This window comes from Pristis pectinata, chromosome 12 (genome assembly GCF_009764475.1).
Source record: "Pristis pectinata isolate sPriPec2 chromosome 12, sPriPec2.1.pri, whole genome shotgun sequence".
In the NCBI taxonomy this organism is placed as follows: Eukaryota; Metazoa; Chordata; class Chondrichthyes; order Rhinopristiformes; family Pristidae; genus Pristis; species Pristis pectinata.
Window position 1 is genome coordinate 14,828,507 of NC_067416.1, and position 23,041 is coordinate 14,851,547.

Sequence of the window (23,041 nt, forward strand, 5' to 3'; positions counted from 1 at the left end):
TCACATTTCACCTTATGGCTTGCTGAACTGAACTTTGAGAACTATTCCTGGACTTGGGAGTTTGGGAATTTGCTACACACACACTTCGAGTTTAGTTTTTGGGGTTAATGTTTAATATCTAACATTTTTATTTTTTTTCTTTCTTATTATCATAAGTAGTTATTAATAAAATAGTTTCTGACACTTATCCATGACTCAGTGCGTTTCTTTTGTTGTTGGTACGTAACAATACTTATATAGCCCTTTAGCTTTACACTCGGTTTAGTTGACTTATCAGCAACAACCCCATTCATTTGAACAAGATCACTGAAAGCAAATCTACAAGGTTCCTTTCTTTAAAATTAATGTTTTAATTTATATTTTAAATTAATTGCAGAAGTTGCACAAATCCAAATTTTTTAAATAAATTTCCCTTTTTTCTAAATGCCTCTGATCACCATTTCTCTCATGAAAAGTCATCAACCTGAAATATCAAATGTTTCTCTCTCCACACACCTAACAATTGACTGCTGAGTATTTCCAGCATTTTCTGTTTTATTCCAATTCCCAAAGTTCCCTAACAATGCATTAATTTAACTCCACGACCCAAAGATGTTTGCTTCAAAATCAGATTATTGTTTTTAAAGAGTTGTTTTTAAAGAGACTCAGTTTCACTTTATTTGCAGAGTTATACCATATACTTTACTTGGTAACATGCCATCTTTCAACACAGCATGAGCATCTTCATAGGAGGTTTACTTGCATGTTGAAGTTTTAAAGCCAGCGCATTTCAAGGTGTAACAATTTGTTAGAAATGCAAAATAATTCTGAAAAGAAATCAACTTGAGACCCTCTTTTTCATGAATTCAGCCAAGGATGCCCAATGAAATGTCAACCTCTGAAAAATGATAGAAGAAAACAACTGTAGATGCTGGAACTCTGAAACAAAAATACAACATGCCAGAAACATTCAGTAGGTCATGCAATGAAAGTGGAGAAATAAATGAAGTCAATATTTCAAGACAAAGCTAGAAAAAAGAAAGCACGATGGAGAAGTCAGAACGAAACATCTAAGACAGGTGGAAACCAAAGTGGTCCCTCTGTTCAATTAAACCAATTTTTCAGTCTGCTCTTCCCCTCAAAACTTATTCCTTCTTACCTTGATTCTGCCCTTTCTCCTCCTTCTATCCCTTTCCATTTGTATCTGTGAGACCCCAAGTCCATAGTGACTTCATTTCCAGGTCTCAACTGGTTTACCTGAGTTGTTTTGTGCCATGCTACCTTAGCCTAGCTAGAGGTTGTGGCATGATGCAAGGGAACCACTGCAACATTCTTCATAAGCAACACTGAGTTGCATGCATTTACCTTGTATAATCCTCATGTTCTCATAAAGAAAAGTGAATCCTTCAATTTCCTCCAAGTAATATGATGGCAGTTCTTCTACTGTTGCAATTAGACAAACTAGACACGCTTTGTCAAAAATAAGTGGTCCTTTGGGTGGGATGTTCTAACAAGTGCAGCTAGTTAGATCAAATTCTTAATGCTTCTTTGATGTACGTCAAGTTAAACCCATACCACATGCAGCTATGGCACCAGACTACGGAAATAACTTAGACCAAGAGTTCTTAACAAAAAGTTAGCAATGCTAACAGAGTTAAAAATTAAGGGATTAGCTTTTCAGAGCAAATATTATAATGTACATTTCATATACTTCCAATTGAAAGTCATTTCAACTAACCCACAAAGGATACGTAATACCTACTTTCATTGGCATTTGTGTGTCATCAATTTCATTGACTTGGTCAATTTGACAGTACTTAAACACCATTTTAAATCTAGTGTGCACATACGTGGAACAGGCTTCTTTCATTTGAACTCACTGATGTGCTAAAAATGCAATTTTATCCTGCACTAGAAAAGGAACAAGTTTGCTAAATACTACAAATACTACGTCATCCAAAGCTCAATCATCATTCTCTTCTACTGACAGAGACACACTATATGTCAAAAAATCCTTTGGTGTTAAGGAGCTCCAGATTTAAATTGTTACTGGAAACACAGAGGAAACTTTCAGATTTATCATAAAAATGAAATAAACATTTATGTTGCACTTCTGATAGATGCAAAAAATAGGCAAAATCATCACCATAGATCAGATTCTGGACCACATAACATAATGTATATGCTTAACTATGCAATATCCAATTACTAATAAAACAGGGGAAATGATGAATTTGCATTGTGGTTTAAATGAGGGAGATTAGACGAATATGAGACCTTGCTACCTCATGCACTGATTGCTACTGAGATAAGTGCAATCATTTAGAAGCATTCATCACCTTTTCTTACCTACAGCCAGTTGAGAAAGCGCATATGGCCTCTAACAAAACCTATTTGTTGCAAGTCTAAAAGACAATTAGATGCATTTCAAATAGGGTCATACATTTCCACTGCTTTTTTCATCCTATTTCAAATTTTCTTAAAGCAATCTGCCAACATAAAGAGGCAAACCAGATACTTCAAACAATTAAAGTAACTCAACAGGATGAAGAGTTCCAGGTACAACTGACCTTTGCCAGATGTTGTCACATTGCTCTGAATAGCAGCTGCTTTAATTAGAAGCATACTTACCACAGTAACTGAACTACAGTAGCCAACAATATCACATAATAAAACCTAACCACACAAAAAAACTTGAGAAGGTTATTCTGCACAAACTGATTTCCATAATCTGGTAAATCTCACACACATCCTCCACATGCTGATGACAACAAATTTGCTGATTAATTTCAATTAGAGGTGGGACCTCTAACCAGGTGGGTTGTACTTCAACAGAAGAGACCAACAGCCATGCACAAAGTTTTGCTAGTTCTATTATGGAGGTTTGAAGCAGCTTGGCAGGGGAGTGGGATCCGGAGAGTAAAATCAAAGGAGAAGAGCTATGATGTAAATGGAAGGTAGGGTTTAAGGTGAATGGATATTTAGGAAGGTGCAGAATAAAGAGAAGGCATTTGTAACAAGGCAACAACATGGCTAACAATAACTAGAGTGTATCAGGAAGGGGCACAGCATACAAGCAGTACAATGCACTGGTAAATTGACTCAGAATATGGAAAAATTATGAGCTAAGATCAAAGGCAGTTCATCTGAATGCAGACAATATTCATAAGAAGTTTGATGAGTTGATGGAACAAATTGAAATAAATGGGTATGACTTGACAAGCTATTTCAGTGACATGGATGCAAGGTGGCCAAGACTGGGAAACTGAATGTCCAGAAGCTCTTGACAGTTTCAGAAGAGTAGCTCTGTTAATAAAAGATGAGGAATGACATTGTTATGGAAGCTTAATCTGTAAAATCAGGGAGGTAAGAATCAATAAGGATAAAAAGTCAATGGTGGGAGTTGTATATAGGCCCCCAAAATAGATACACCATTCTTGGCTGCATTCCTAACTTCCTGTCTTTAAGAGCTTTCAGTCTACATTGCTTCTGCTACCATCTATTTCTGATAACAGGTGCCACAGCTGAATGCAGTTTGAGTTGAAGAAATAAAGCAGGTTTGTAAAAATGGTATTGCATTAATTGCAGGTTGGCTTAATCATTTTGCAAAGAAGTCTTGAGAACAATTTCATTGAGTGCATTTGGGATGGTTTTCTTAGAGCAAAATGTTGAGGAACCAACCAGGGAGCAGGCCATTTTTTTCTGGTTTAATGTAATGAGACAGTATTAATTAACTCTCTCAAGAAAAGGATCCCCTAGGAAAGGCAAGTCATAGCATTGTTGAATTTCAAATTCAGTTTGAAATTAGGACATGAGTTTCAGACCCCAAGTTCCCAAATTTAAATAAAAGTCAGTACACTCGTACGAGTACAGAGTTGACTAAAGTGGACCTGAAAATAGATTAAAAACTAAGGTAAGTCAGCAGTGGCAGATATTGAGGAGATATTTCATAAATCTCAGCCAAGACATATTCCAATGTAGAGGAAAAGTTCTGCAAGAAAGATGCACCATCTGCGACCAACAATGAAGTTAAGAATGCTGTGAACTTGAAAGAAAAGGCACACAATGTTATGAGAATAAGTGATAGGTCAGAAGATTAGAAAACTTTCAGAAACCAGCAAAGGATGATTCAACACAAAATTATAAAGTGGGAGAAGAAAAAGCATGAAAGTAACCATGAAAATAATACACGGATATGAGGAAGAACTTTTTACACATCTATAAAAAGGAAGGAGAATCACTAAAATAAAGGTTGCTCCCTTGGAGGTTAAGAGTGGGGAATTAATGGGAAATGCAGAAATGGTTGACATTCTACATAGTTATGGATCAGCCTTCATGGTAGTTGACACCAAAATCTTCTCAATAAATAGTAATAGATATTCAAGTGGCTTTAGGGAGGAAGAAAAATAAAATAATCTCTGCTAGAGAAATAGTAGTAGGTTAACTAATGGGGCTAACAACAAGTTTCCGGGAACTTATGGTTTGATTCTGAGGGTTTTAGAGGAAGCAGCGGCAGGGATGGTAGATGCAATGATAGCCATCTACCAAAATTCCTTAATTTCTGGAATAGACCCAACAGGATTGGGAAAATGCAAATATAACACCACTATGTAAGAAAGGATGGAGACAGAAAGCAGGAAACTATAGGTCAGTTAGTCGAACATCAGTCACTGGGAAAGTGTTGGAATCTATTGTTTAGGGAGATAATAGCAGGACTTTTTGAAAGCCATAGGACAATCAAGTGCAGTCAATGTGGTCTTGTGAAGGGAAATAGCCCTTGGCAAATTTGCTAGAGTTCTTTGAGGATGTAATAAAATGAAAAGAAACCTGCAGATGTACTGTATTTGGATTTATAGAAGGTATTCAAATAAGATGCCACAAAACGGGTCACTGCACAAGGCAGGATAAGAAAAGATACCTTTATCAGTCACATGTACATCAGAACCACACAATGAATACATCTTTTGTGTAGAGTGTTCTGGGGGTAGCCCGCAAGTGTCACCATGCTTCCGGTGCCAACATAGCATGCTCACAACTTCCTAAGTTGTACATCTTTAGAATGTGGGAGGAAACTGGAGCACCTGGAGGAAACCCACGCAGACACAGAGGAGAACGTACAAGCTCCTTACAGAGAGTGGCGGGAATTGAACCCAGGTCGCTGGCGCTGTAAAGCGTTTAGGCTAACCGCGGACACTACTGTGCCTGAGTCCTTGGAGCTGGGCTAATATATTGTCATGGCTAACTTACAGAATGTCAGGATAAATGGGTCATTTTTCGCCTGTGCAGTCAGTAACAAACGAAGTGCTGTGGCCCGATCGAATTTTACAATTTGCATGATCTTATTAAATAGTTAGGCAGCTAAAAGAGCCGATTGGCCATTTTCCTGCGAGAAACATTCTATGTAAATCATCTCAGCCAAATTCAAAACAATAAGAATACAAGATTTGCATTAATGAACAAGGGTTGCTCTTTTTGTTTTAAAACCTTGATGAATATAGCCATGCCTTCAAAAGCACTTCAATTTATCTGGCAATATTTACAATAGCAGAACTTAAAAATCTTGGCATTATAAAGATCTTTGCATATTTTAAGATGCATGCAACATGTGCTTGACTTCGTTGTGCACCAGAAGACCTGGATAATCTATGATTGGTTGACAATCTGTCAGTTGCCTGATAGGAGGACAAATAAGTAACTCTGAATGTTTTATCAATGAAGTTTCAGGAATTTGCTTGAAGAAACTGGAGAGTTTTGAAAAGGTACAAACGTGAAGGGAGGAGTTATTGATTTAAATAAAAGGTGGCACTCTGAGGTTTCCAGTATCAGGTATGAAATACACAGGATAAGTGTGATTAGGGTATATTGCAATGTTAGAAAGATGTTATGGTGTTTTAATGTTTGGACTATAATAAAATGTTTCAGAATTTCAATTTGCCTTATAGCCCATGATAAGGGATAAAATACCTTTGTTTTTAAGCTTTCCTTCCGTAATCTGTCATAATAAAATAAATAAATAATTTGCTTCAATCAGCAGCACCCATCACTTAGTGTTGCTGGTGAGGGTTGAGGAGATGAGAGCAGGCTTTTAAGTGAGCTTGCAGTACAGTTTGGTTAACTTCGTATTCTGTGATGACCTCCGAATAATAACAAGGTTTGGCAGTCAAGAGTAGGGCCTGGTAGTGGTCTGTGGTCCAGCCCAATCAGCTGTCCACCATAGCTATTTAAGTCTAAATCAATTGCAATGAAGGCTATTTCATGGTATGTTTCCAGAATGATAGAATAAAGCTTTTGATGGGCTCAAGGCACAGGACTGAAATCAGGGCAGATCAGTAGTTGCTGAAAGTTTACAAATGATGCCTTAAGGATAGACCACTTCGATTCTCAAAGTAAATTGAGTTTTTCTTTCAAGGAACTAATGCAGAAGGGCTTTAAGTGCGAAGCAGCATGTGCCTGTTACATTCTCCAAAAAAAAGTCGAGCAAATATGCTAAACGTGATTTCGCTTTCATTAAACTATGTTGACTCTGATTATCTTGCGTTCTAAATGTCCTACTGCAGAAATGGATTCCAGCATTTTCCCAATGACACACGCTCTCCAGTTTCTTCAAGCCAAATTCCTGACACTTCAGTGATAAAACATTCAGAGTATTTTGTTTGTCCTCCTATCAGCATGTGGGCCTGAACAATATGTGAGCCTACACAAGGTGGCATAGTCAATGAAGTGGGCAAGAGTAAGAGTTGGAGAAATTTATTTCAAGGATACAACAACAATAAATAGTAGGAGCTGTTGAGCAAGAGTACATTGAATATCAATTATCTGCTTTAACATGGACAGATGGCGCAAGCAACCCAAGTAGTTAGATGTGTAGTCCCCTATCATGGGCCCGTAAGGCAAAACAAAATTCTGAAACATTTTGTCACCTTTAAAGTATAACATTAAAGTACCACAACATATTTGATGTGCTTCTGAAAGCAAGCCACCAAATGCTGTACACACATTTAAATAAAGCACTGCTACATTCAGCAAGTTTTAAATAAAACATCCCAACTTGTCTATTAACATCCAACTGATATTCACACGTTTTTGAATTTGACTGAATTTACATAACCACGTTACAAAACTAGAGCAGGAGGAGACCAAACGGCCCTGCAACTCTGCTCAGGCATTCAACATGATCACATAGATGTAAATAGTTGATGGTGCCAATACTGATCTCTTTGGCACTGCACCAGTCAACCCAAAAATGACTCATTTATCCCAACACTGTTAGAGCCAATCCTCTATCTATGCCAATATATCATCCACTGCCCTAAGTACTCTTATCTTGTGCAGTATCCTTTTATGTTCTACCTCATTGAATGCCCGCTGGAAATACAAATACACCACATCTGCTGCTTCCCCTTTATTACCCTGCCTGTTACATTCTCAAAAAAAAGTCAAGCAAACATGGTAAACGTGATTTCGCTTTTCATTAAACTATGTTGACTCTGATTGATTATCTTGCGTTCTAAATGTCCTACCTCAAATGGATTCCAGCATTTTCCCAATGACACATGCTAGACTAACTAGCTTAAGTTTTCTGCTTTCTGCTTCCCTCCTTTTCTGAATAGTGAGATTACCATTTGCAATTTTCAAATCCTCTGAAAACTCTCCAAAACCAACAGAATGTCGGGAAGTTACAACCAATGCATCCACCATCTCTGCAGCCATTTCCAAGACTCTATGATGCAGGCCTGAGGGCTGAGGTCTTGCTGGCCTATAGCCCTGTTAGTTTGTCCAGCAGAGATTGTTTAAACATTCTCCCTCCCTATAGATTCTTGATTAGCTAGTTTTGTCAGAATGTTATTTTCTTCTACCAAAAAGACTGATCCCAAAATTATTTAGAATCTCTGCCATTTCTCTTTTTCCCATCATTAATTCCTGCCTCATTCTCTAAAGGATCAATGTTTGCTTCAGCTGCTCTCTTCCTTTTTATATCCTTGGCAGAAACGCTTGCAGACTGCTTTCATATTATTTGTTGTTTACTCACATACTGTCTTTGCCCCTCTTTACAATTTAAGTCATGCTTTGTTGTTTTCTAAAACTGTTCCAATCCTCTTGCCACTTATTATCATTTCATTGCACACCTTTTCTTTCAATTTGACAGCACCCTGAAAGGTCATAGATGGTGCATCCTTCTCATAAAGCTTTTGTTTTTTCTTTGGAATATATCTTGGCTGAGATTTAAGATACATCTCCTTCAATGTCTGCCATTGTTTATCTACCTTATTACCGTGTAATCTATTTTTACAGTCCACTTTAGACAACTCTGCACTCATACAGAGTTGTAATTGCCTTAATTTAAGTTCAAATCACTTGTTTCAGATCCAAGTTCTCACTCTCAAATTAAGTTTAAATTTTATAATGCTGGGGTTGTTCTTTCCAATGGAATCCTTTAGCATAATTAATCTTGTCTTATTATAGTAATGTTAAATCTAAAATAGCCTGCTCCTTGGTTGGTTCCCCACATATAGTTCTAAAAAAACTATCCCAAATAAGGCTATAAACTCATTCTCATGGCTACCTTTTGGTAATTTCATTTATCCAATCTACATAATGATGAATCCAACCCAGTATCTTTCTCATACTCCCCATTTCTTGATTTATCCTCCATCCTACAGTGTAGCGAATGTTGGGGGTCTACATACATACAAACCCCACCAGTGACTTACCTCTGCATTCTGCATCTTGAGTTTCTCTGCCAGATTCAGTCCCCACCACTGCAATGATCTCATCCTTCATTTACAAAACTACTCCATCTCCTTTTTCTTTAAGCCTCTCCTTCTGAAATATCAAATACCAGCCTGGTCACCTTGCACCCATGTCTCCATATTGGCCAGCAGATTATATCCATTTATTTGTATTTGTTCCATCAACTCATTTAACTTGTTATGAATGCTGTTTGCATTCAGATGAACAGTCTTTATAACTGTATCTTGCCAGTTTTCTTCATTCTGACTCAATTTTCTGGTGCACTCTTATGCTTGTATGTTCTTCCCCTTTCTGATGAAAGTCAAAATCAAAGTCAAGTTTATTGTCATATGCACAAGGACATGTATGCACAGGTGCAATGCAAAACTTACTTGCAGCAGCATCACAGGCAAAAAGTATCAGATGCACAACATACACAGGAAAAACATACATTAAACACAAATTATACAAGAATGGACACAATTAGAACAAATAAACTCCATTGTAATGCAAAGTGGTCATGGTGTTGCTATACTGAGGTAGTGATAACCCCAGTTATTGTCAGGCCAAGCCAAAAATGCCCTGCATTACTGCCTTCTTTTTTTGCCCTTTCTAAATACTCCTGCACCAGAACACCAATCTTCTATTTTCAGCATAGCTTTTCTCCCGTTTGATACTGCATTCAGAATCCCAATCTGGTTGGTTCAAACTGGTTTAAATCACTATGGAACAAGCCAAATTCTGTGAGGATTTTGGACCCGTTCCATAGCTGACGCAACTCATCGAGTTCAAAGTCCCATCTCTAATTCAATTGATTTTCACCAGCATGTGGAGGGCACAATGTCAGTTTGAAAAAAGTACTTTTGTTGATAGTTACAAGATTATAGAGATCATTTTGCATAGATAATCCTCAAGATTTCTTGTCTATACTTTATGATGTGACATTGATGGTTATTCTAGTTCAGTTGCAGAAATAATTAATGCTTTCTCCTCGTTAAAACAACTGCTGGTGAGAACAAAGTGACAACATCTTGCACCAGAAAAAGCCATACCTGAAACTGTTTCCTTCATCATGTTGAAATACTTTACAGAAATGCACCAAAATACCCCCACACCAGAATACTTTGAAGTAATTGCATATATCACAGATGTAACCAATGCATGAGGTAGCAAGGTCTCATATTAGTCTAATCTTTCCTCATTTAGACTTCAATACAAAAATTCAATATTTCACCTGTTTTATTCAGTAATTGAATATTGTGCAATCAAGCACGTTTATTCTTGTTATATGGTTCAGAATCTGACTTCTAGCTTTGCAATGAATAGGTGTTGTTTTTGCCCATTTTATTTTATTATATGCAAACCTAACCATTTATTTCATCTTTTATGATGAATTTGAACCCTTTCCTGTGTTTCTAAAGAAAATTATTTAAATCTCCAACTCCTTAACACAATGGATTTTTCTGCCTATACGTTATACAGTATATTAGTCAGTGGAGGAGCGACAGTAAATCAGCTTTTATTGACATTGCCATTTGTAATATTTAACAAACTGTTCCATTTCCAGTGCAGAATAAAATTGCATTCTCAGCACATCAATGAAAAGAAGCCTATTCCATGCACACTAAAATACCTGTCTAGTTGACCTGGATTAATCAAAACTGGATGACACATAATGCCAGTGCAAGCAGGTATTACTTTTTTCTTATGGGCTAATTGTAATTGCTTGCGATTGGAAGTGTACAAAACATTCTGTTATGATATTCAGTGTGAAAAGTTAACCTATTAATCTTTAAACTCTTCTTGATTTCCTAACTTCCTGTCCTTTTCAGTTGACCTCGTTTCTGATACCATCTATTTCTGTGGTCTGGTGTGACAGCTGAATGCAGTTTGAGTTCAACTTGACATATTCACTTAAAGCAGTAAAATTGTGATCTCACTGGGTAAACAGTATAACAACTCACCCAAAGGACCACTTTTGACAAATAATGCCCTAGTTTGTTGAATGGTAACAGCAGAAGAACTGTCATATTACTCAGAGGAAATTGAAGCATGCACTTCTCTTTTTCAGAAGATGAGGACTACACAGTGCAAATGCACATCGTTTAATATTGTTAATAAAAAGTGCTATCGTGTCCCCTTAAATTAGGCCACAACCTCTAGCTAGCTTAAGTTACCATATCATGAAACAAATTAAATAGTTGTTTTTGTTACCAGTGTTTACTTTAGTTACTCTCTTCTATTTTTATATACCAATTGAAACTTGTATATCTGTTTTTATATTATTTGTTAGTTTATTCTTGTGCTCTATCTTCAGCCTCTTTATAATTTTAAAAAGTTAAAAAGACAGTTTTATTGTAATTTTCCATTATATAAACATTTCCAGTTATTTTGAGCAAGAAACATCTCACATTGTTGACCAATGCGCACTGCTTCACATTTTATTTCTCAAAGCCCACTTCCATGACACACAATTTCAAACTTGTTGCAAATCAAGCCTATTTACCAAAAGGAAGATTTGAATCTGGATTATAGGTTGTTCAAAGCCCGCTCATTACTCCAACAAATACTTTTCTGCTCATAAATTTTGCTTCCTTGAAGTGCACCAAAACTAGGCGAGTAGCAAATTCATAGGAGTAGGTCGTCTGCCCCTCAAATATCCTCTGCCATTCAATAAAATTATGGCTGATCTGACCATTGACCTCATCACCACTTTGCTCCATGCCGCACCACATGCCTGTGATGCTGCTTCAAGTTTTTCATTGTACCTGTACCTCATAGTACTTGTGCCTACGGACAATAAACTCAATTTGACTTGATCACCATAACTCTTCATTTTCCTATAGACCAAAAATCAGCCTTGAATAATGACTCAATATCTAGAGCTCTCAGGCGAGAGAATACACAACCCACTGAGAAAGAATTTCTTCCTCACTTGAGTCTTAATGGGTGTTCCTTTATCCCATACCCCCTTATTCCAGATTCCCCAGATAGGGAAACATCCTCACAGCATCGATATGTCAAGCCTCCACAAGATCTTGTGTATTTTAAAGAAATCACATATTCTTTCAAAAATAAAAATCCAGAGAATAGGCCCTTTCTGCTCGACCTGCCCCCAGAGTACAAGGCTCTTAGCCTGAGAATGAATCCAGCAAACCCTTCTCTGCACTGCCTCCAAGGCAAGTATAACATTACACAATCTCTCACTCACACTTTTTCAGCATTTTCATTCAGGTTAAAATTTGGAAAAACTGAAATACATTGCACATCAAGTGGCATTCAAATGATCCTTTTCTTGAACTTGGAATGGCTTTTCAATAACGGATTTGGAAGCGCTGGAAAGTAGCTGATAATATTTTTTCAAAGTGAAAACAAAACTTTGAGAAAACTTCGATTTTGCTCTATCGCTGTTGCTTCTGAAATCAAATAATGCAGCATGTGAAAATTCATATTCACTATGCCAAGAAACAATGTGCTAAGATATGCTGGACAATGTCCACTGCCTGAAATCTCAGCGTGCAGTCTGCCATGCCCACACTTACATAAGCCAGATGCTGGGGCCCCATTCCTGCTGGCCCTCCACAGTTTAGTTACAGGTGACTGGAACTCCCAACAGTGTAATGCAACGGCCCCTCACTCAATACCTTCCTGACAGTCTGCAAAGCTTTGTCATTGTAAATGCCGTTGATGTTTTTTTATCCAATATATATTCTTGAATGCCTTTGATACTCTCACAAACTATTAAACTTGAAGTAAAAATGAGAAGTTAACTAAAAAAAATTGAACTGAAGCAAAATAAATGGATATATTAATTTGCCTTCCCTTTTGCCTCCTAATCAACAGACCTCCAATTCTATCAAAGTCAATGGGGTCTTTGATCCGACATCCATCTGAATTTTTTCCAGCAGGTTCTGGACTGCCATGCTGCACAATGGAAGCACAGAAAGATAGGACCTGTGGTCTTTTTAAATGTCTGAATGCTGGCAGTTCCAATAGAACCTGTGGCAAAACTGAACAGAACAGTTTAAACAATGCAAACCCTAAAAGATCCACACTCCCATTACCCGTAATCTGATTATTCACAAGTTTTGAGTTTACAGGTAGTTTTCAAATACAAGTTCAAAAAAAATTTTAATACTTTTGAAAAATCCTGTCCTTAATCCAGCAGGATAATTTTAAATTATGCATAGCTATTGCATAAGGAGGTCCATTATTCACTTATTTCCACAATTAGTTTCAGAACAAGAGACCAGTTCTAGCGTTAACACTGCCATCATGCATTTCTACCTTACTACCAGGTGAAATTCAAAGGTCCCATGGTGCTACTTGGAAGAAAAGCAAGGGACATTACAGCTAATCTTCTCGCTCATATTTATGCCATAATAACCCAAGTCGCTAGACAAGGCTTCTGTTGAACTGTGTGTCTGAAAGAAGACACCTCTGGCAAAGCAGCAGTTTTCTAGTGAAGCCAAAGATAATCAGCAGAGACTTTTTTGCTTAATTCTTTGGATGTACCAACTGTTAAAATTTGTTCAGGATACGCAATTGTAACCATAAATGAAATTCATTATTACAAAATCAAAATTGAAAAAAACAGATCAATGTTTGTATTTTGTACATCATAGGCAAATTAAGATTTAACAACTATTGGAAAGTAAAAGGTCATTACAAAAAAAATCAATCAAGATCTGGTTCACTATCATTATGCAGTTTCAGAGAAATTGTTATACGCAAATCAACTGTCAAAATTCCAATATTACAAAAACAAATACACTTCAAAAGTACTATATTAGCTGTAAATTGCATTGGAATACACAGAGGTCATGAAAGGTGATAGATAAAAGCAAATCTTGTTTTTTTTTGAATAACAATGCTAACTAAAACATGCAAACCCAGAAACACCATCAAACACACACAACTGATTGACTGCACCGACTACTATCTGGTCTGGAGATCTCAATGCTAACATTTATGGGCCTATCAAATGAAATATTTATTCCTGTGTTTGAATTTCAAAACACTTCTGCATTTTGTTCAAATGATTTCAAAATAAAAATATTTAAAATATTAAACTGCTTGGTATTCTTGAAAACTTAGAAATTGGATTTCTGATAATTTCGTAATTCAATATACAAACTGAAAAATATTAATATTCCAAAAATATACAATACCTAAAATTTACACACATAGTTTGTTACCATTTATAGCAAAAGACAGTTCATTCCACTTACACAATTTATGAGCATGACAACAACTTTTTATGTACACTGTATGACCAAACAACCCAAAGGATATTTACACAGGTTCCAGCACCTCAGTGCATAGTGGCATGATGGCCCTTGCTCAAAGAACCTCTGTGGTGGCTGCACTAAGTTTCAGTGCATCCCTCAGGACACAGTCTTGGATGTTGGAATGTGCCAGTCCACAACATCCCGGTCATGGTCAGCTCTTTTTACTGGGAGACAGCAAGTTCAGGGCAGACCAAAGAACTTGTTCCACCAAGCTGATAATCTCCAGCAGCAGTTCAGTTATGTCTCAACGTGCACCTCTGGAAAAAGTTCACAGAGTACAGGAGTCCTGTGCTAAGCTGTTGTTTGGGATGAAACTCTGCAAAGTGCACCGCCACCACTTTCCAGAATTTATCGGCAAATGCACACTTCTATAAAGAATAGGACGATGGCTTCATCGTCACTGCTGTGTGCAGAGATGCAGTGAAAACTATATCATCTTCCTCTCCTTCTGCCCACCTAACCCCAGTTTTACTACATAGCAGCCTCAGTTGTCCAAATCAGAGATGCAATAGTCACTACACAGATAGTATTGTACTTACCATTTTCTTTGTAACACATGAGCAATAACTTTATTCTTTAACCAGTAAATGGAAAGGCAATGCACTATTCAATTAAATGGGAAACTAGGGGAAGATTCTTAACATAGCTCTCAATACATAATTTGGATACTTTCCAAATCACAAGAGAAACAGTACAATTATTAATAATTAAACTGTACAATTAATGAAGGATAGGACATATTAAAATACTCGATTATTTTTTCACAATACATTTAGAAGGTACCAAGAAACCCAAATAATTAAAACCACAAGGTAGAAAGACAGCAAATTGCCTGAAAGAAAGGGAAAGGCACTTCAAACCCTCAAACTACAGGAAGAACCAACCTGTTCTGGAGTAGCCATAAAGTTGATAGCAGTGTAATGCCGATCATCTTCCTGGGTGAGGCTGAAGGTGAACTGGTAGTCAATCAAAAGACTGTCTGTGGGCAAGATTCAAAAGTAGATCATAAATAAATGCTGAATTCCCTCAAAGCATAAAATTCTTTTCAGATCTACACAGCAAAGGTAACTGACAAAGAAATTATTTTTCTTCACGTTAGCACAGCAGTAAATCCAAAGCATATTCAATGAGATGATCACTGATGGTCACCTGCCCTTGGAACACATTTTTCCTGAAGGAGGTCTTCCCACCAATACACCATCTCCCAGCGTGGCACAGTGCTGGGCCTCTCCGAGTGTAATTGTCAGGCTCCATCATCAAAATGCCTCAACAGCTGGTGTCTTTGACATTCACAAGCACTCAAAATCTTTCAAGTACCATTAAAAATATTTAAATATGAATGTATTAAACTAAAAAACTGCAACAGAATTTAAAATAAATTGATTTTAAATTAATTCAATTAAATCAAATAAAAATGTATTTAATTTTTATCTACTGCTCTCTTAACAATAGTTTCTCCTTACTGAATTAATCAGATCTGCTGGACTTGCACCAGGTTATGCCTGTACAGGTTCAACAGGCAGATTTTTACAAACTATATTCTGGGAAATCTGAGGAAGTTTGCATTCTCCAAGTTTAACTATGCATTGCTGGTGTCTTAAGAACAGTGCTGACCTGAGCAGAACATAGAACAGTACAGCACAGGAAGAGGCCTTCGGCCCATGATATCCACGATGCCAATCAAAAACTAATCCCATCTGCTTTACACATGGTCTAAATCCCTCCATTCCTTGCCTGTCACTGCCCATCTAAATGCCTGTTAAATGTTTGCCATCGTATCTGCTTCCACCATTTTGCTCTGCCAGCATGTTCAGGCACCTACCACTCTTGTAAAACAACTTGCCTCACTCTCTTTAAAACTTTACCCCCTCTCACCTTAAAGCTCTATGCTCACTAGCATTTAAATCATTCTATGCTCTCTAGTATTTGTCATTTCTGCCCTGGGAAAAAGACCATCTATCCTATCAACACATCACATATTTTTATATATTTCTATCAGCGTCACCCCTGATCTTCAGCCTGCTATCAGGAACCACTCTCCCCTCAAACTTTCCACCCCAGTGAACAGAAGACCACTCTTTTCATCTATGAGTTAGATTAACAATTCACTGAAAATCAATTGCTAATTGTGAGAGTTGCAAAAGTATTATTATTCACGCACTGAGAGGGTTTCCTAACTTCATTTCCTGAAAGACCCAATTCCTATATTTTTACTTACAAAAGACTTTGCTCCTTAAGTTCTCAATTGTTTAATTTCCTTCCCTCTGTTTACCTATCAATTCCCCTTAATACATTAAACTTCAGTCATGTTCATATTTAACCGTAAATTAGTTTATGTAATCCCTCCTCATAATTTAAAACTCAAAGCCATGTATTATTCTGGTAAATGAAATGACCATCTTTCCCAGATCAAAATAACCACTAAGAACTGCTTCATAATGCTGTAGATACAATATGACAAGACTTTATAAAGCTACAGCACTACTCTAATCCCTTGCTTTCTGCACCTCGAGGCCAAAAATAACTATTTCATTAGTTTTTTATTGTAATCTTTTGTACCGATCTTGATTATCTGGATACATGGAGCCCAACCTCTGCCTCCAGATGCATTTCATTTAGAAGTACTCCATTCTATCCTTCCTTAGTTCAAGTGGACAACTTCACATTTGCTTACATTGTGATCTATTGGTCACATTTCAGGCTCCAGTACATCAGTCACCTCTTCAAAAATTAATCCCATCTCCATTTGCAATGGCACCTCCTCGATGATACAAGAGAATCAGTGGTACAAGGAGGAAAATTTATGAATATCCTCGTTCAGTTACCGAATTCTCCATTTAAAAAATAATGAAGATAGGCTGACATTGCTTAATCTGCTCTTTAACTGATCAACAGATTAACAGTGCTAAATAGTCACTGCCAAAGACACGACACATGTAAGTAAATGATGAAAATGATTAAATCAGTGCCTCTATCTAGTCAATTTTGATATTCCATTAATGTGCAAATAAAAACAGTGGCCATAGACCCAAACCAATTTTAAAATCTATTACATCAAATCCACATTCGGTACGCTCTCACTGCAGAAATATTTGTTCATGAATGAAGGCTTTTATTCTGAAAATTAAAGCAGCATGTTTGATGTACATTAACTTTATTTTGTTTATACATTCTGATCAATTTTAAGATTTGTTAAAACAACAAAATAGCACATATGGTATTTTGAAATGAGTTTTCCTTAAATGCAGATTCTATCTAACTTACTGAGCATTTCTGTTTTTTTCCAATCATCTATTTTCATAGCCTGCTCCTGCTAAAATATGAAATGGGCAAGATTCATGTTTGCAAATGCTTGGCAGTGAAAGATGACTAGCAATGAAGGGGTAGGTCACAAGACATTAATAAAAAGGTAAGGAAAATGCATGGTAATGAATGCAACAAACAATTTCCAGCCGCACAGAAAGCACAAATCTGGATCCTAGAGTTCTTGCATTGCACATAAAATGGATGTACTCAACCAAGGGAATGTTCTTATTGCTCTCAAAAATGAAGAGCCATAAGGAGACTGGTTTGAAAATTTCAAGAAATATTCGCATTTTTTTCGGTTTTCATTGGTGCACATGATTTGAACACAGTATGCAGAAAATAACAAATGCACACAAAGATATTTACTGCATGGAGATTATGCTGACAATAGTTGAGGAAAACATAAGGGTTAATAACTTTATTCACTGTCGAAAAAATCAAAAACTTTTAATTTAAAAGCAAGCAAATGCAAAGTTAAATTACAGATTCAGATGTCTCAGACACGTTTTGCTGGATTGATTTGCCTGGATCAGTCTGCAACTTCCAATGTTAAAGCACAAAATAATGGATCCAATAATCTAACTAATGCTATGATATTTGCAGAATAAACTCCTTATCCAATATTGTCTAAAACCTGCCCAAGTACATTCCATCCATAAACAGAGGGACAAATTCAATCTTGCTAATTACTACTCCATCAGTTTCCTCTCTCAATCATCAGCAAAGTGAACAAAACTTTTAACGTTATGCTGCACTGACCGAGAAATCAAAACATTATTCTAAAGTATCCATACTTGGCTGATAAGAACACACATACAGACAAACTAAAAAATATGATAAATGTCTATGTCATTCTGAGTTATGGAAGTTGCGGCCTATTTTTCAGATGTGAATTTGAGACCAAAATCAGCCTTCAATTCATCGAGATAAGCTCTTAAAACAACAGACCACAAATCACATTTAGTTTTAGCTAAAGCAACCAAATGAAGAAAGAATTAAGTGTAACCAATCTACTTAGGAGTTTGCAAACTAATGTAAAGCAAAATTCAGTCCAAATTATGAACAGTGAAGGACACTATGCCCATGAAGTAAAAGGGATCATTATGACCTCTTATCTTTAATGGAGGAAATAAAATAGGGAGATACAAACAGGGTCACCAACAAAAGTCACCCCAGCCTAGAAAACCCTGCCAGGGATATCATTGGGTGAGCATTGGTGGTTTCATGAAAAAATGCTGTGTCTGTTATTTTAGAAAACCACAATAACTTTACTAAAATAACAGGCAAAAACTCTTAATTCATAACTTAGCAAATTGGTTCTTTTTTAATTTTAAAAATATATGCTTTTAAAAAACTTTCGACTTTCAATTGACAGAAAATGTTGGCATTGATGCTAATTGTCCTCTACCTAATTCCCCTGCACCTTATTGTCTGCCTACACTGTTCTTTCTCTGTAACTGTAACACTTTATTCTGCATTCTGTTATTGTTTTCCCTTATACTACCTCAATGCACTGTTGTAATGAAATGATCTGTATGGATAGCATGCAAAACGAAGTTTTTCACTGTATCTCGGTACATGTCACAATAATAAACTAATTTGCCAATCTAAAATGGGATAGGAATTTCAAAGCCAAAGCTGACCCTGTTCTCAACCAAACTCCACACACACATATCTGGAGTTAAAGAAGAAACAGGAACCAGAATCCTGGCCCACTTTCCCCTTTATATCCAAGGGCTTCAGATTCTGGTAAAAATCAGTTCACCTCTCAAAGCCTATAGATTAAATGCTCTGTGTTCTTGATTGGTCTATCCTACTGGAAGAACAATTTTTTCCTCACTGACAAATAAAGATTTAAGTGCAAATAAAAAGAATATGTCTGCAAGCATATACAGACCATTTGAACTATTTGAGGGAATAATTGCCCTCCATCTCACTTTTGGGCATCTTGAGAAGGTATGCATCACATACAATAACATTGACAAAATGTCTAGTGATGAACAATTTACAAGCAGAGCATCAATCATCAGACGTGCCTGTGGTAGATATCTCTGCAGTTATAAGAGAAATAACAGATTCATAAACTAGCTTTATGAATGAATGTCACTTAGGACACAGCTGGGCAGGTCTCAAGCAGGAAATGGCAAGATTATTCTGTTTTTATTTTGTCTGGAGCCAACCTATTATAGAGCATGAATACCATAATTGGACAAATACTGACCACCATCTCAATGGGCTTTAGGAACCTCTAGAAGCTAATGGAGATGTATCAACTATTATTGAGAGGAAAGAATGATTCAGACAGAAAGTGTCAGAAATGCTTCCTGGATGTGGGTCCACTCATTAGTTTAAATATTGTGGGAGTGTTGTACTGTTGGAGATGGCGTCCTTTGAACCAAAGCAACATCTGACCTCTCGGGTGCACAGAGAAATTCCCATGATAAAATTCTGAAAAGGGGAAGGATCCTCTCAAAATCCTGGTCAACTCTTCCCTCCAAAACAAATTAGCTTTATCACCACATTGCTGATTGTGGGAACTTGTGCCTCATTTCCAACATTAAAACAATGTTTACATATTTAAGTACTTCATGTCCATAAGTTATAAATGGCACTATATAAATGAAAATCACTCTTTTAGAGCAAGCATCAACATTATGAAAGCCAGACATAAATAATGATGCACACTGACTCACCAAATTCTTTAAACATGATCAGCTTAAGTCAATTCTTCACCTCAATGATTCTAATGGTGCCATCAACATTTACTGCTAAATAACTAATATGAAAATCATGCAATAGATTGAACTAAATCAAAAGATGTTAAACATATTTCTTTTTGAAGCTTCCATTTCTGAAATAGACATCAATAATGAAAGTAGTGCTTTATCAGGCAAAACACCTCAACACTACTTTTTACAGCAAACATTCAGCAGAGTCAATGTACTTGTAATGCTTAAAAGCCATCATCAAGACGGAAAGATTCCTTGACAATATAGTTGAACAATCTCCAGAGATAAAGGCATTCTCTGACAATACTGTTTCAGCTCTTTATAGGCCTGAGGTTAAGTACTGAGAGACAATATACTTTATGACTATGATTTATGAGCACTTTATAATCACCACCTTTCTATTCTTCAAACTACTAAAATTCTTACTGCCCATCAGAGTATTGTGATATCTGGTTTTAGATACAAGATAGCTACTCCTGATGAACTTTAAATTATCCTACTATATCAAACATACCATAATAGGACAAAGGAGATTTATTTTCTGTTTTTATAAAACTGCAGCACAAGAATCTCCCTTGGAAGTATTAATTGACACAGAATTACTAGGGAAAAGAAGGCAAATAAATCCTCACATCACTGCTAGTGTGTAAAATGCCCAGTAATATGCAAGCTGTGTTGCTGCACAAATCCCATTGTTACCCAGTTAGCTGAGATGAAACCAGATCTCAGTGTCAATCACCTCATTGAGTCTCCACATATTGCTGCTTTTACACCACTAAAACAATTAAACTCACCACAGGACGTTTGCCCTGATACCTGGATGAAAGGTTTGTTTTAATGATGAGATTCATGTCCCTGCAATGCATCTCAATCTCAGAAGCCCAGAAACAGTAATAACTGAAGCTGCATCATGCAGTAAATGTCTCCTCACAGGCTTCTGACATTTATTTTTTATTTCTCATGAGTATGTCTTTTCTGCTTAAATCCAACAATTCCTTCCCTTTTTATTAATTCACCCCATTTTCCTCTCCTCCATCCCCATATTCCTCTCCTCCATCCCCATATCTTTCTATAATCTAAGATTTAATTGGTTAATTAGACCAAATGGGGTGTTCTTACTGATCAAGGCCCCAATGACCCTCTCTTCCCCCTCTGCACAAGTGCAAATCAGCAATTTGTGAAATGAAGGCTCAACCATTCCCGAGAACAATGAAGTGGTTCACCAAATTGCTGTGCATCTGGAGGCACATCTAGGCCAGATGAGATATATGGTCAGCTGTTTTTCCCCTCCCCTAATGGATCATTTTATTTACAAACTTACAGCTTTGTAGTCACCATCATTGCTAGTAAATGAATCTTGAATTGAAAGGCTAAACCCACAAGACAGAGTACAGGAAGAGATAGAGAGCCTAGTGGCATGTCAAGAAAAGAACCTCTCCCTCGGTCAGTAAAACAAGAGAATGGTTTTTGACTTCAGGAAGCGGAGCGGAATACACACCCATCTGTATCAATGGTGCTGAGGTGGATTTGGGTGAGAGCTTCACGTTCCTAGGTGTAAATATCACCAGTAACTTGCCCTGGTCCAGCCACATGGATGCAATAGCCAAGAAAGCACACCAACATCTCCACTTCCTCAGAAGGTGAAAGAAATTCTGCATGTCCTTGTAGCCTGGTCTACCATGAAAAACAGCCTCCCCTCCATCAACCCTGTCTACACTTCCCATTTCCTTGGGAAAGCAGGTAAGGTCATTAAGGACCTCTCTCACCCCAGTCAATTCTCTCTTCTCCTCCCTTCCATCAGGCAGAAGATACAAAAGCTTGAGAATAATACCACCAGGCTCAAGGACAGCTTCTATCTCACTGTTATAAGACTCTTGAACGGACCTCTTATACGATAAAGATGAACTCTTGATCTCGCAATACCTCGTTATGGCCCTTGCACTTTGTCTACCTGCACTTTCTCTGTAAATGTAACACTATATTCTGCATTCTCTTTTGTTTTCCTCTTGTACTATCTCAATGTACTTATGTTTAGAATAATCTGTCTGGATGGCATGCAAACAAAAGCTTTTCACTGTATTTCAGTACACATGGCAATAATAAACTAATTGCCAATTTAAAATTTCCCTGGCGCTATGTGTAATTTGAACTCATGTCTCCAGATCAGTAGCATAAGCCCAAGGATAGTTAGTCTATATCAACATACATATTCCAAACTGGTCATACAACATCACATTTTTAGCAATACACTTGTGTAGCTGCTAAAAATAATTAAGAAACCAGATTGTAGAATGTGAACCAAATAAAAAGGTGCCAGAAACACTCAGCAGGTCAGGTGGAAAACAAAACAGTATTTCAGGTCATCAACAAGGCCCTTTCTGACAGAGTGCCCTTGACCTGAAACGTTAACTCTGTTTCTCAGAGTCAGACAGCACGGGAACAAGCCCTTTGGCGCAATTAGTTCATGCTGACCATCAATCACCCATTTACCACTAACCTTATACTAATTGTCCCTTAATCTCCCTGTATTTCCGTCAACCCCACCCAGATTCTAACACTCCCCACACACTTGGAGCAATTTGCAGTGGCTGGTTTGCCTACCAACTGGCATGGCTTTGGGACATGGGAGGAAACTGGAACACCTGGAAGAAACTCACATGATCACAGGGAGATGTGCAAACTCCACGTAAACAGTATCCTTTCAGAGCTTCACATCTTCAGCCTCCTCGCACAGCCTGCTGCTTTAGCCTCTAATAGCATTTTCTCCTCACATATTTAGAGATCAGTTTTCCTTGACTTTACCTTCCAATATCTTTTTCATTCACCCTCCTTGCCTTCCAAATTTCCTTTGAAATTTCATTCCTGTGTCTTCTATGCTCCTCCAGGTTTGCTGCTGTGCTGAGCCTCGGTATCATTCATAAGCTTCCTGTCTTTGCTTTTTCCTCCACAGTGCACTTCCCTCAGTATCGAAGGGAATATAAAAATTAGGAGCTCCTTTGTTTTAAA

General features: G+C 37.2%; 1 protein-coding gene across 1 annotated transcript in view; it reads right to left on the reverse strand.

Moving 5' to 3' along the window:
- atrnl1b (attractin-like 1b) overlaps positions 1–23,041 on the reverse strand; it is a 610,807-nt gene that overhangs the window by 354,559 nt on the left and 233,207 nt on the right. Inside the window, 1 exon segment of the mRNA XM_052026988.1 lies at positions 14,885–14,979. Within this exon segment, the coding sequence (XP_051882948.1) occupies positions 14,885–14,979 (95 nt within the window).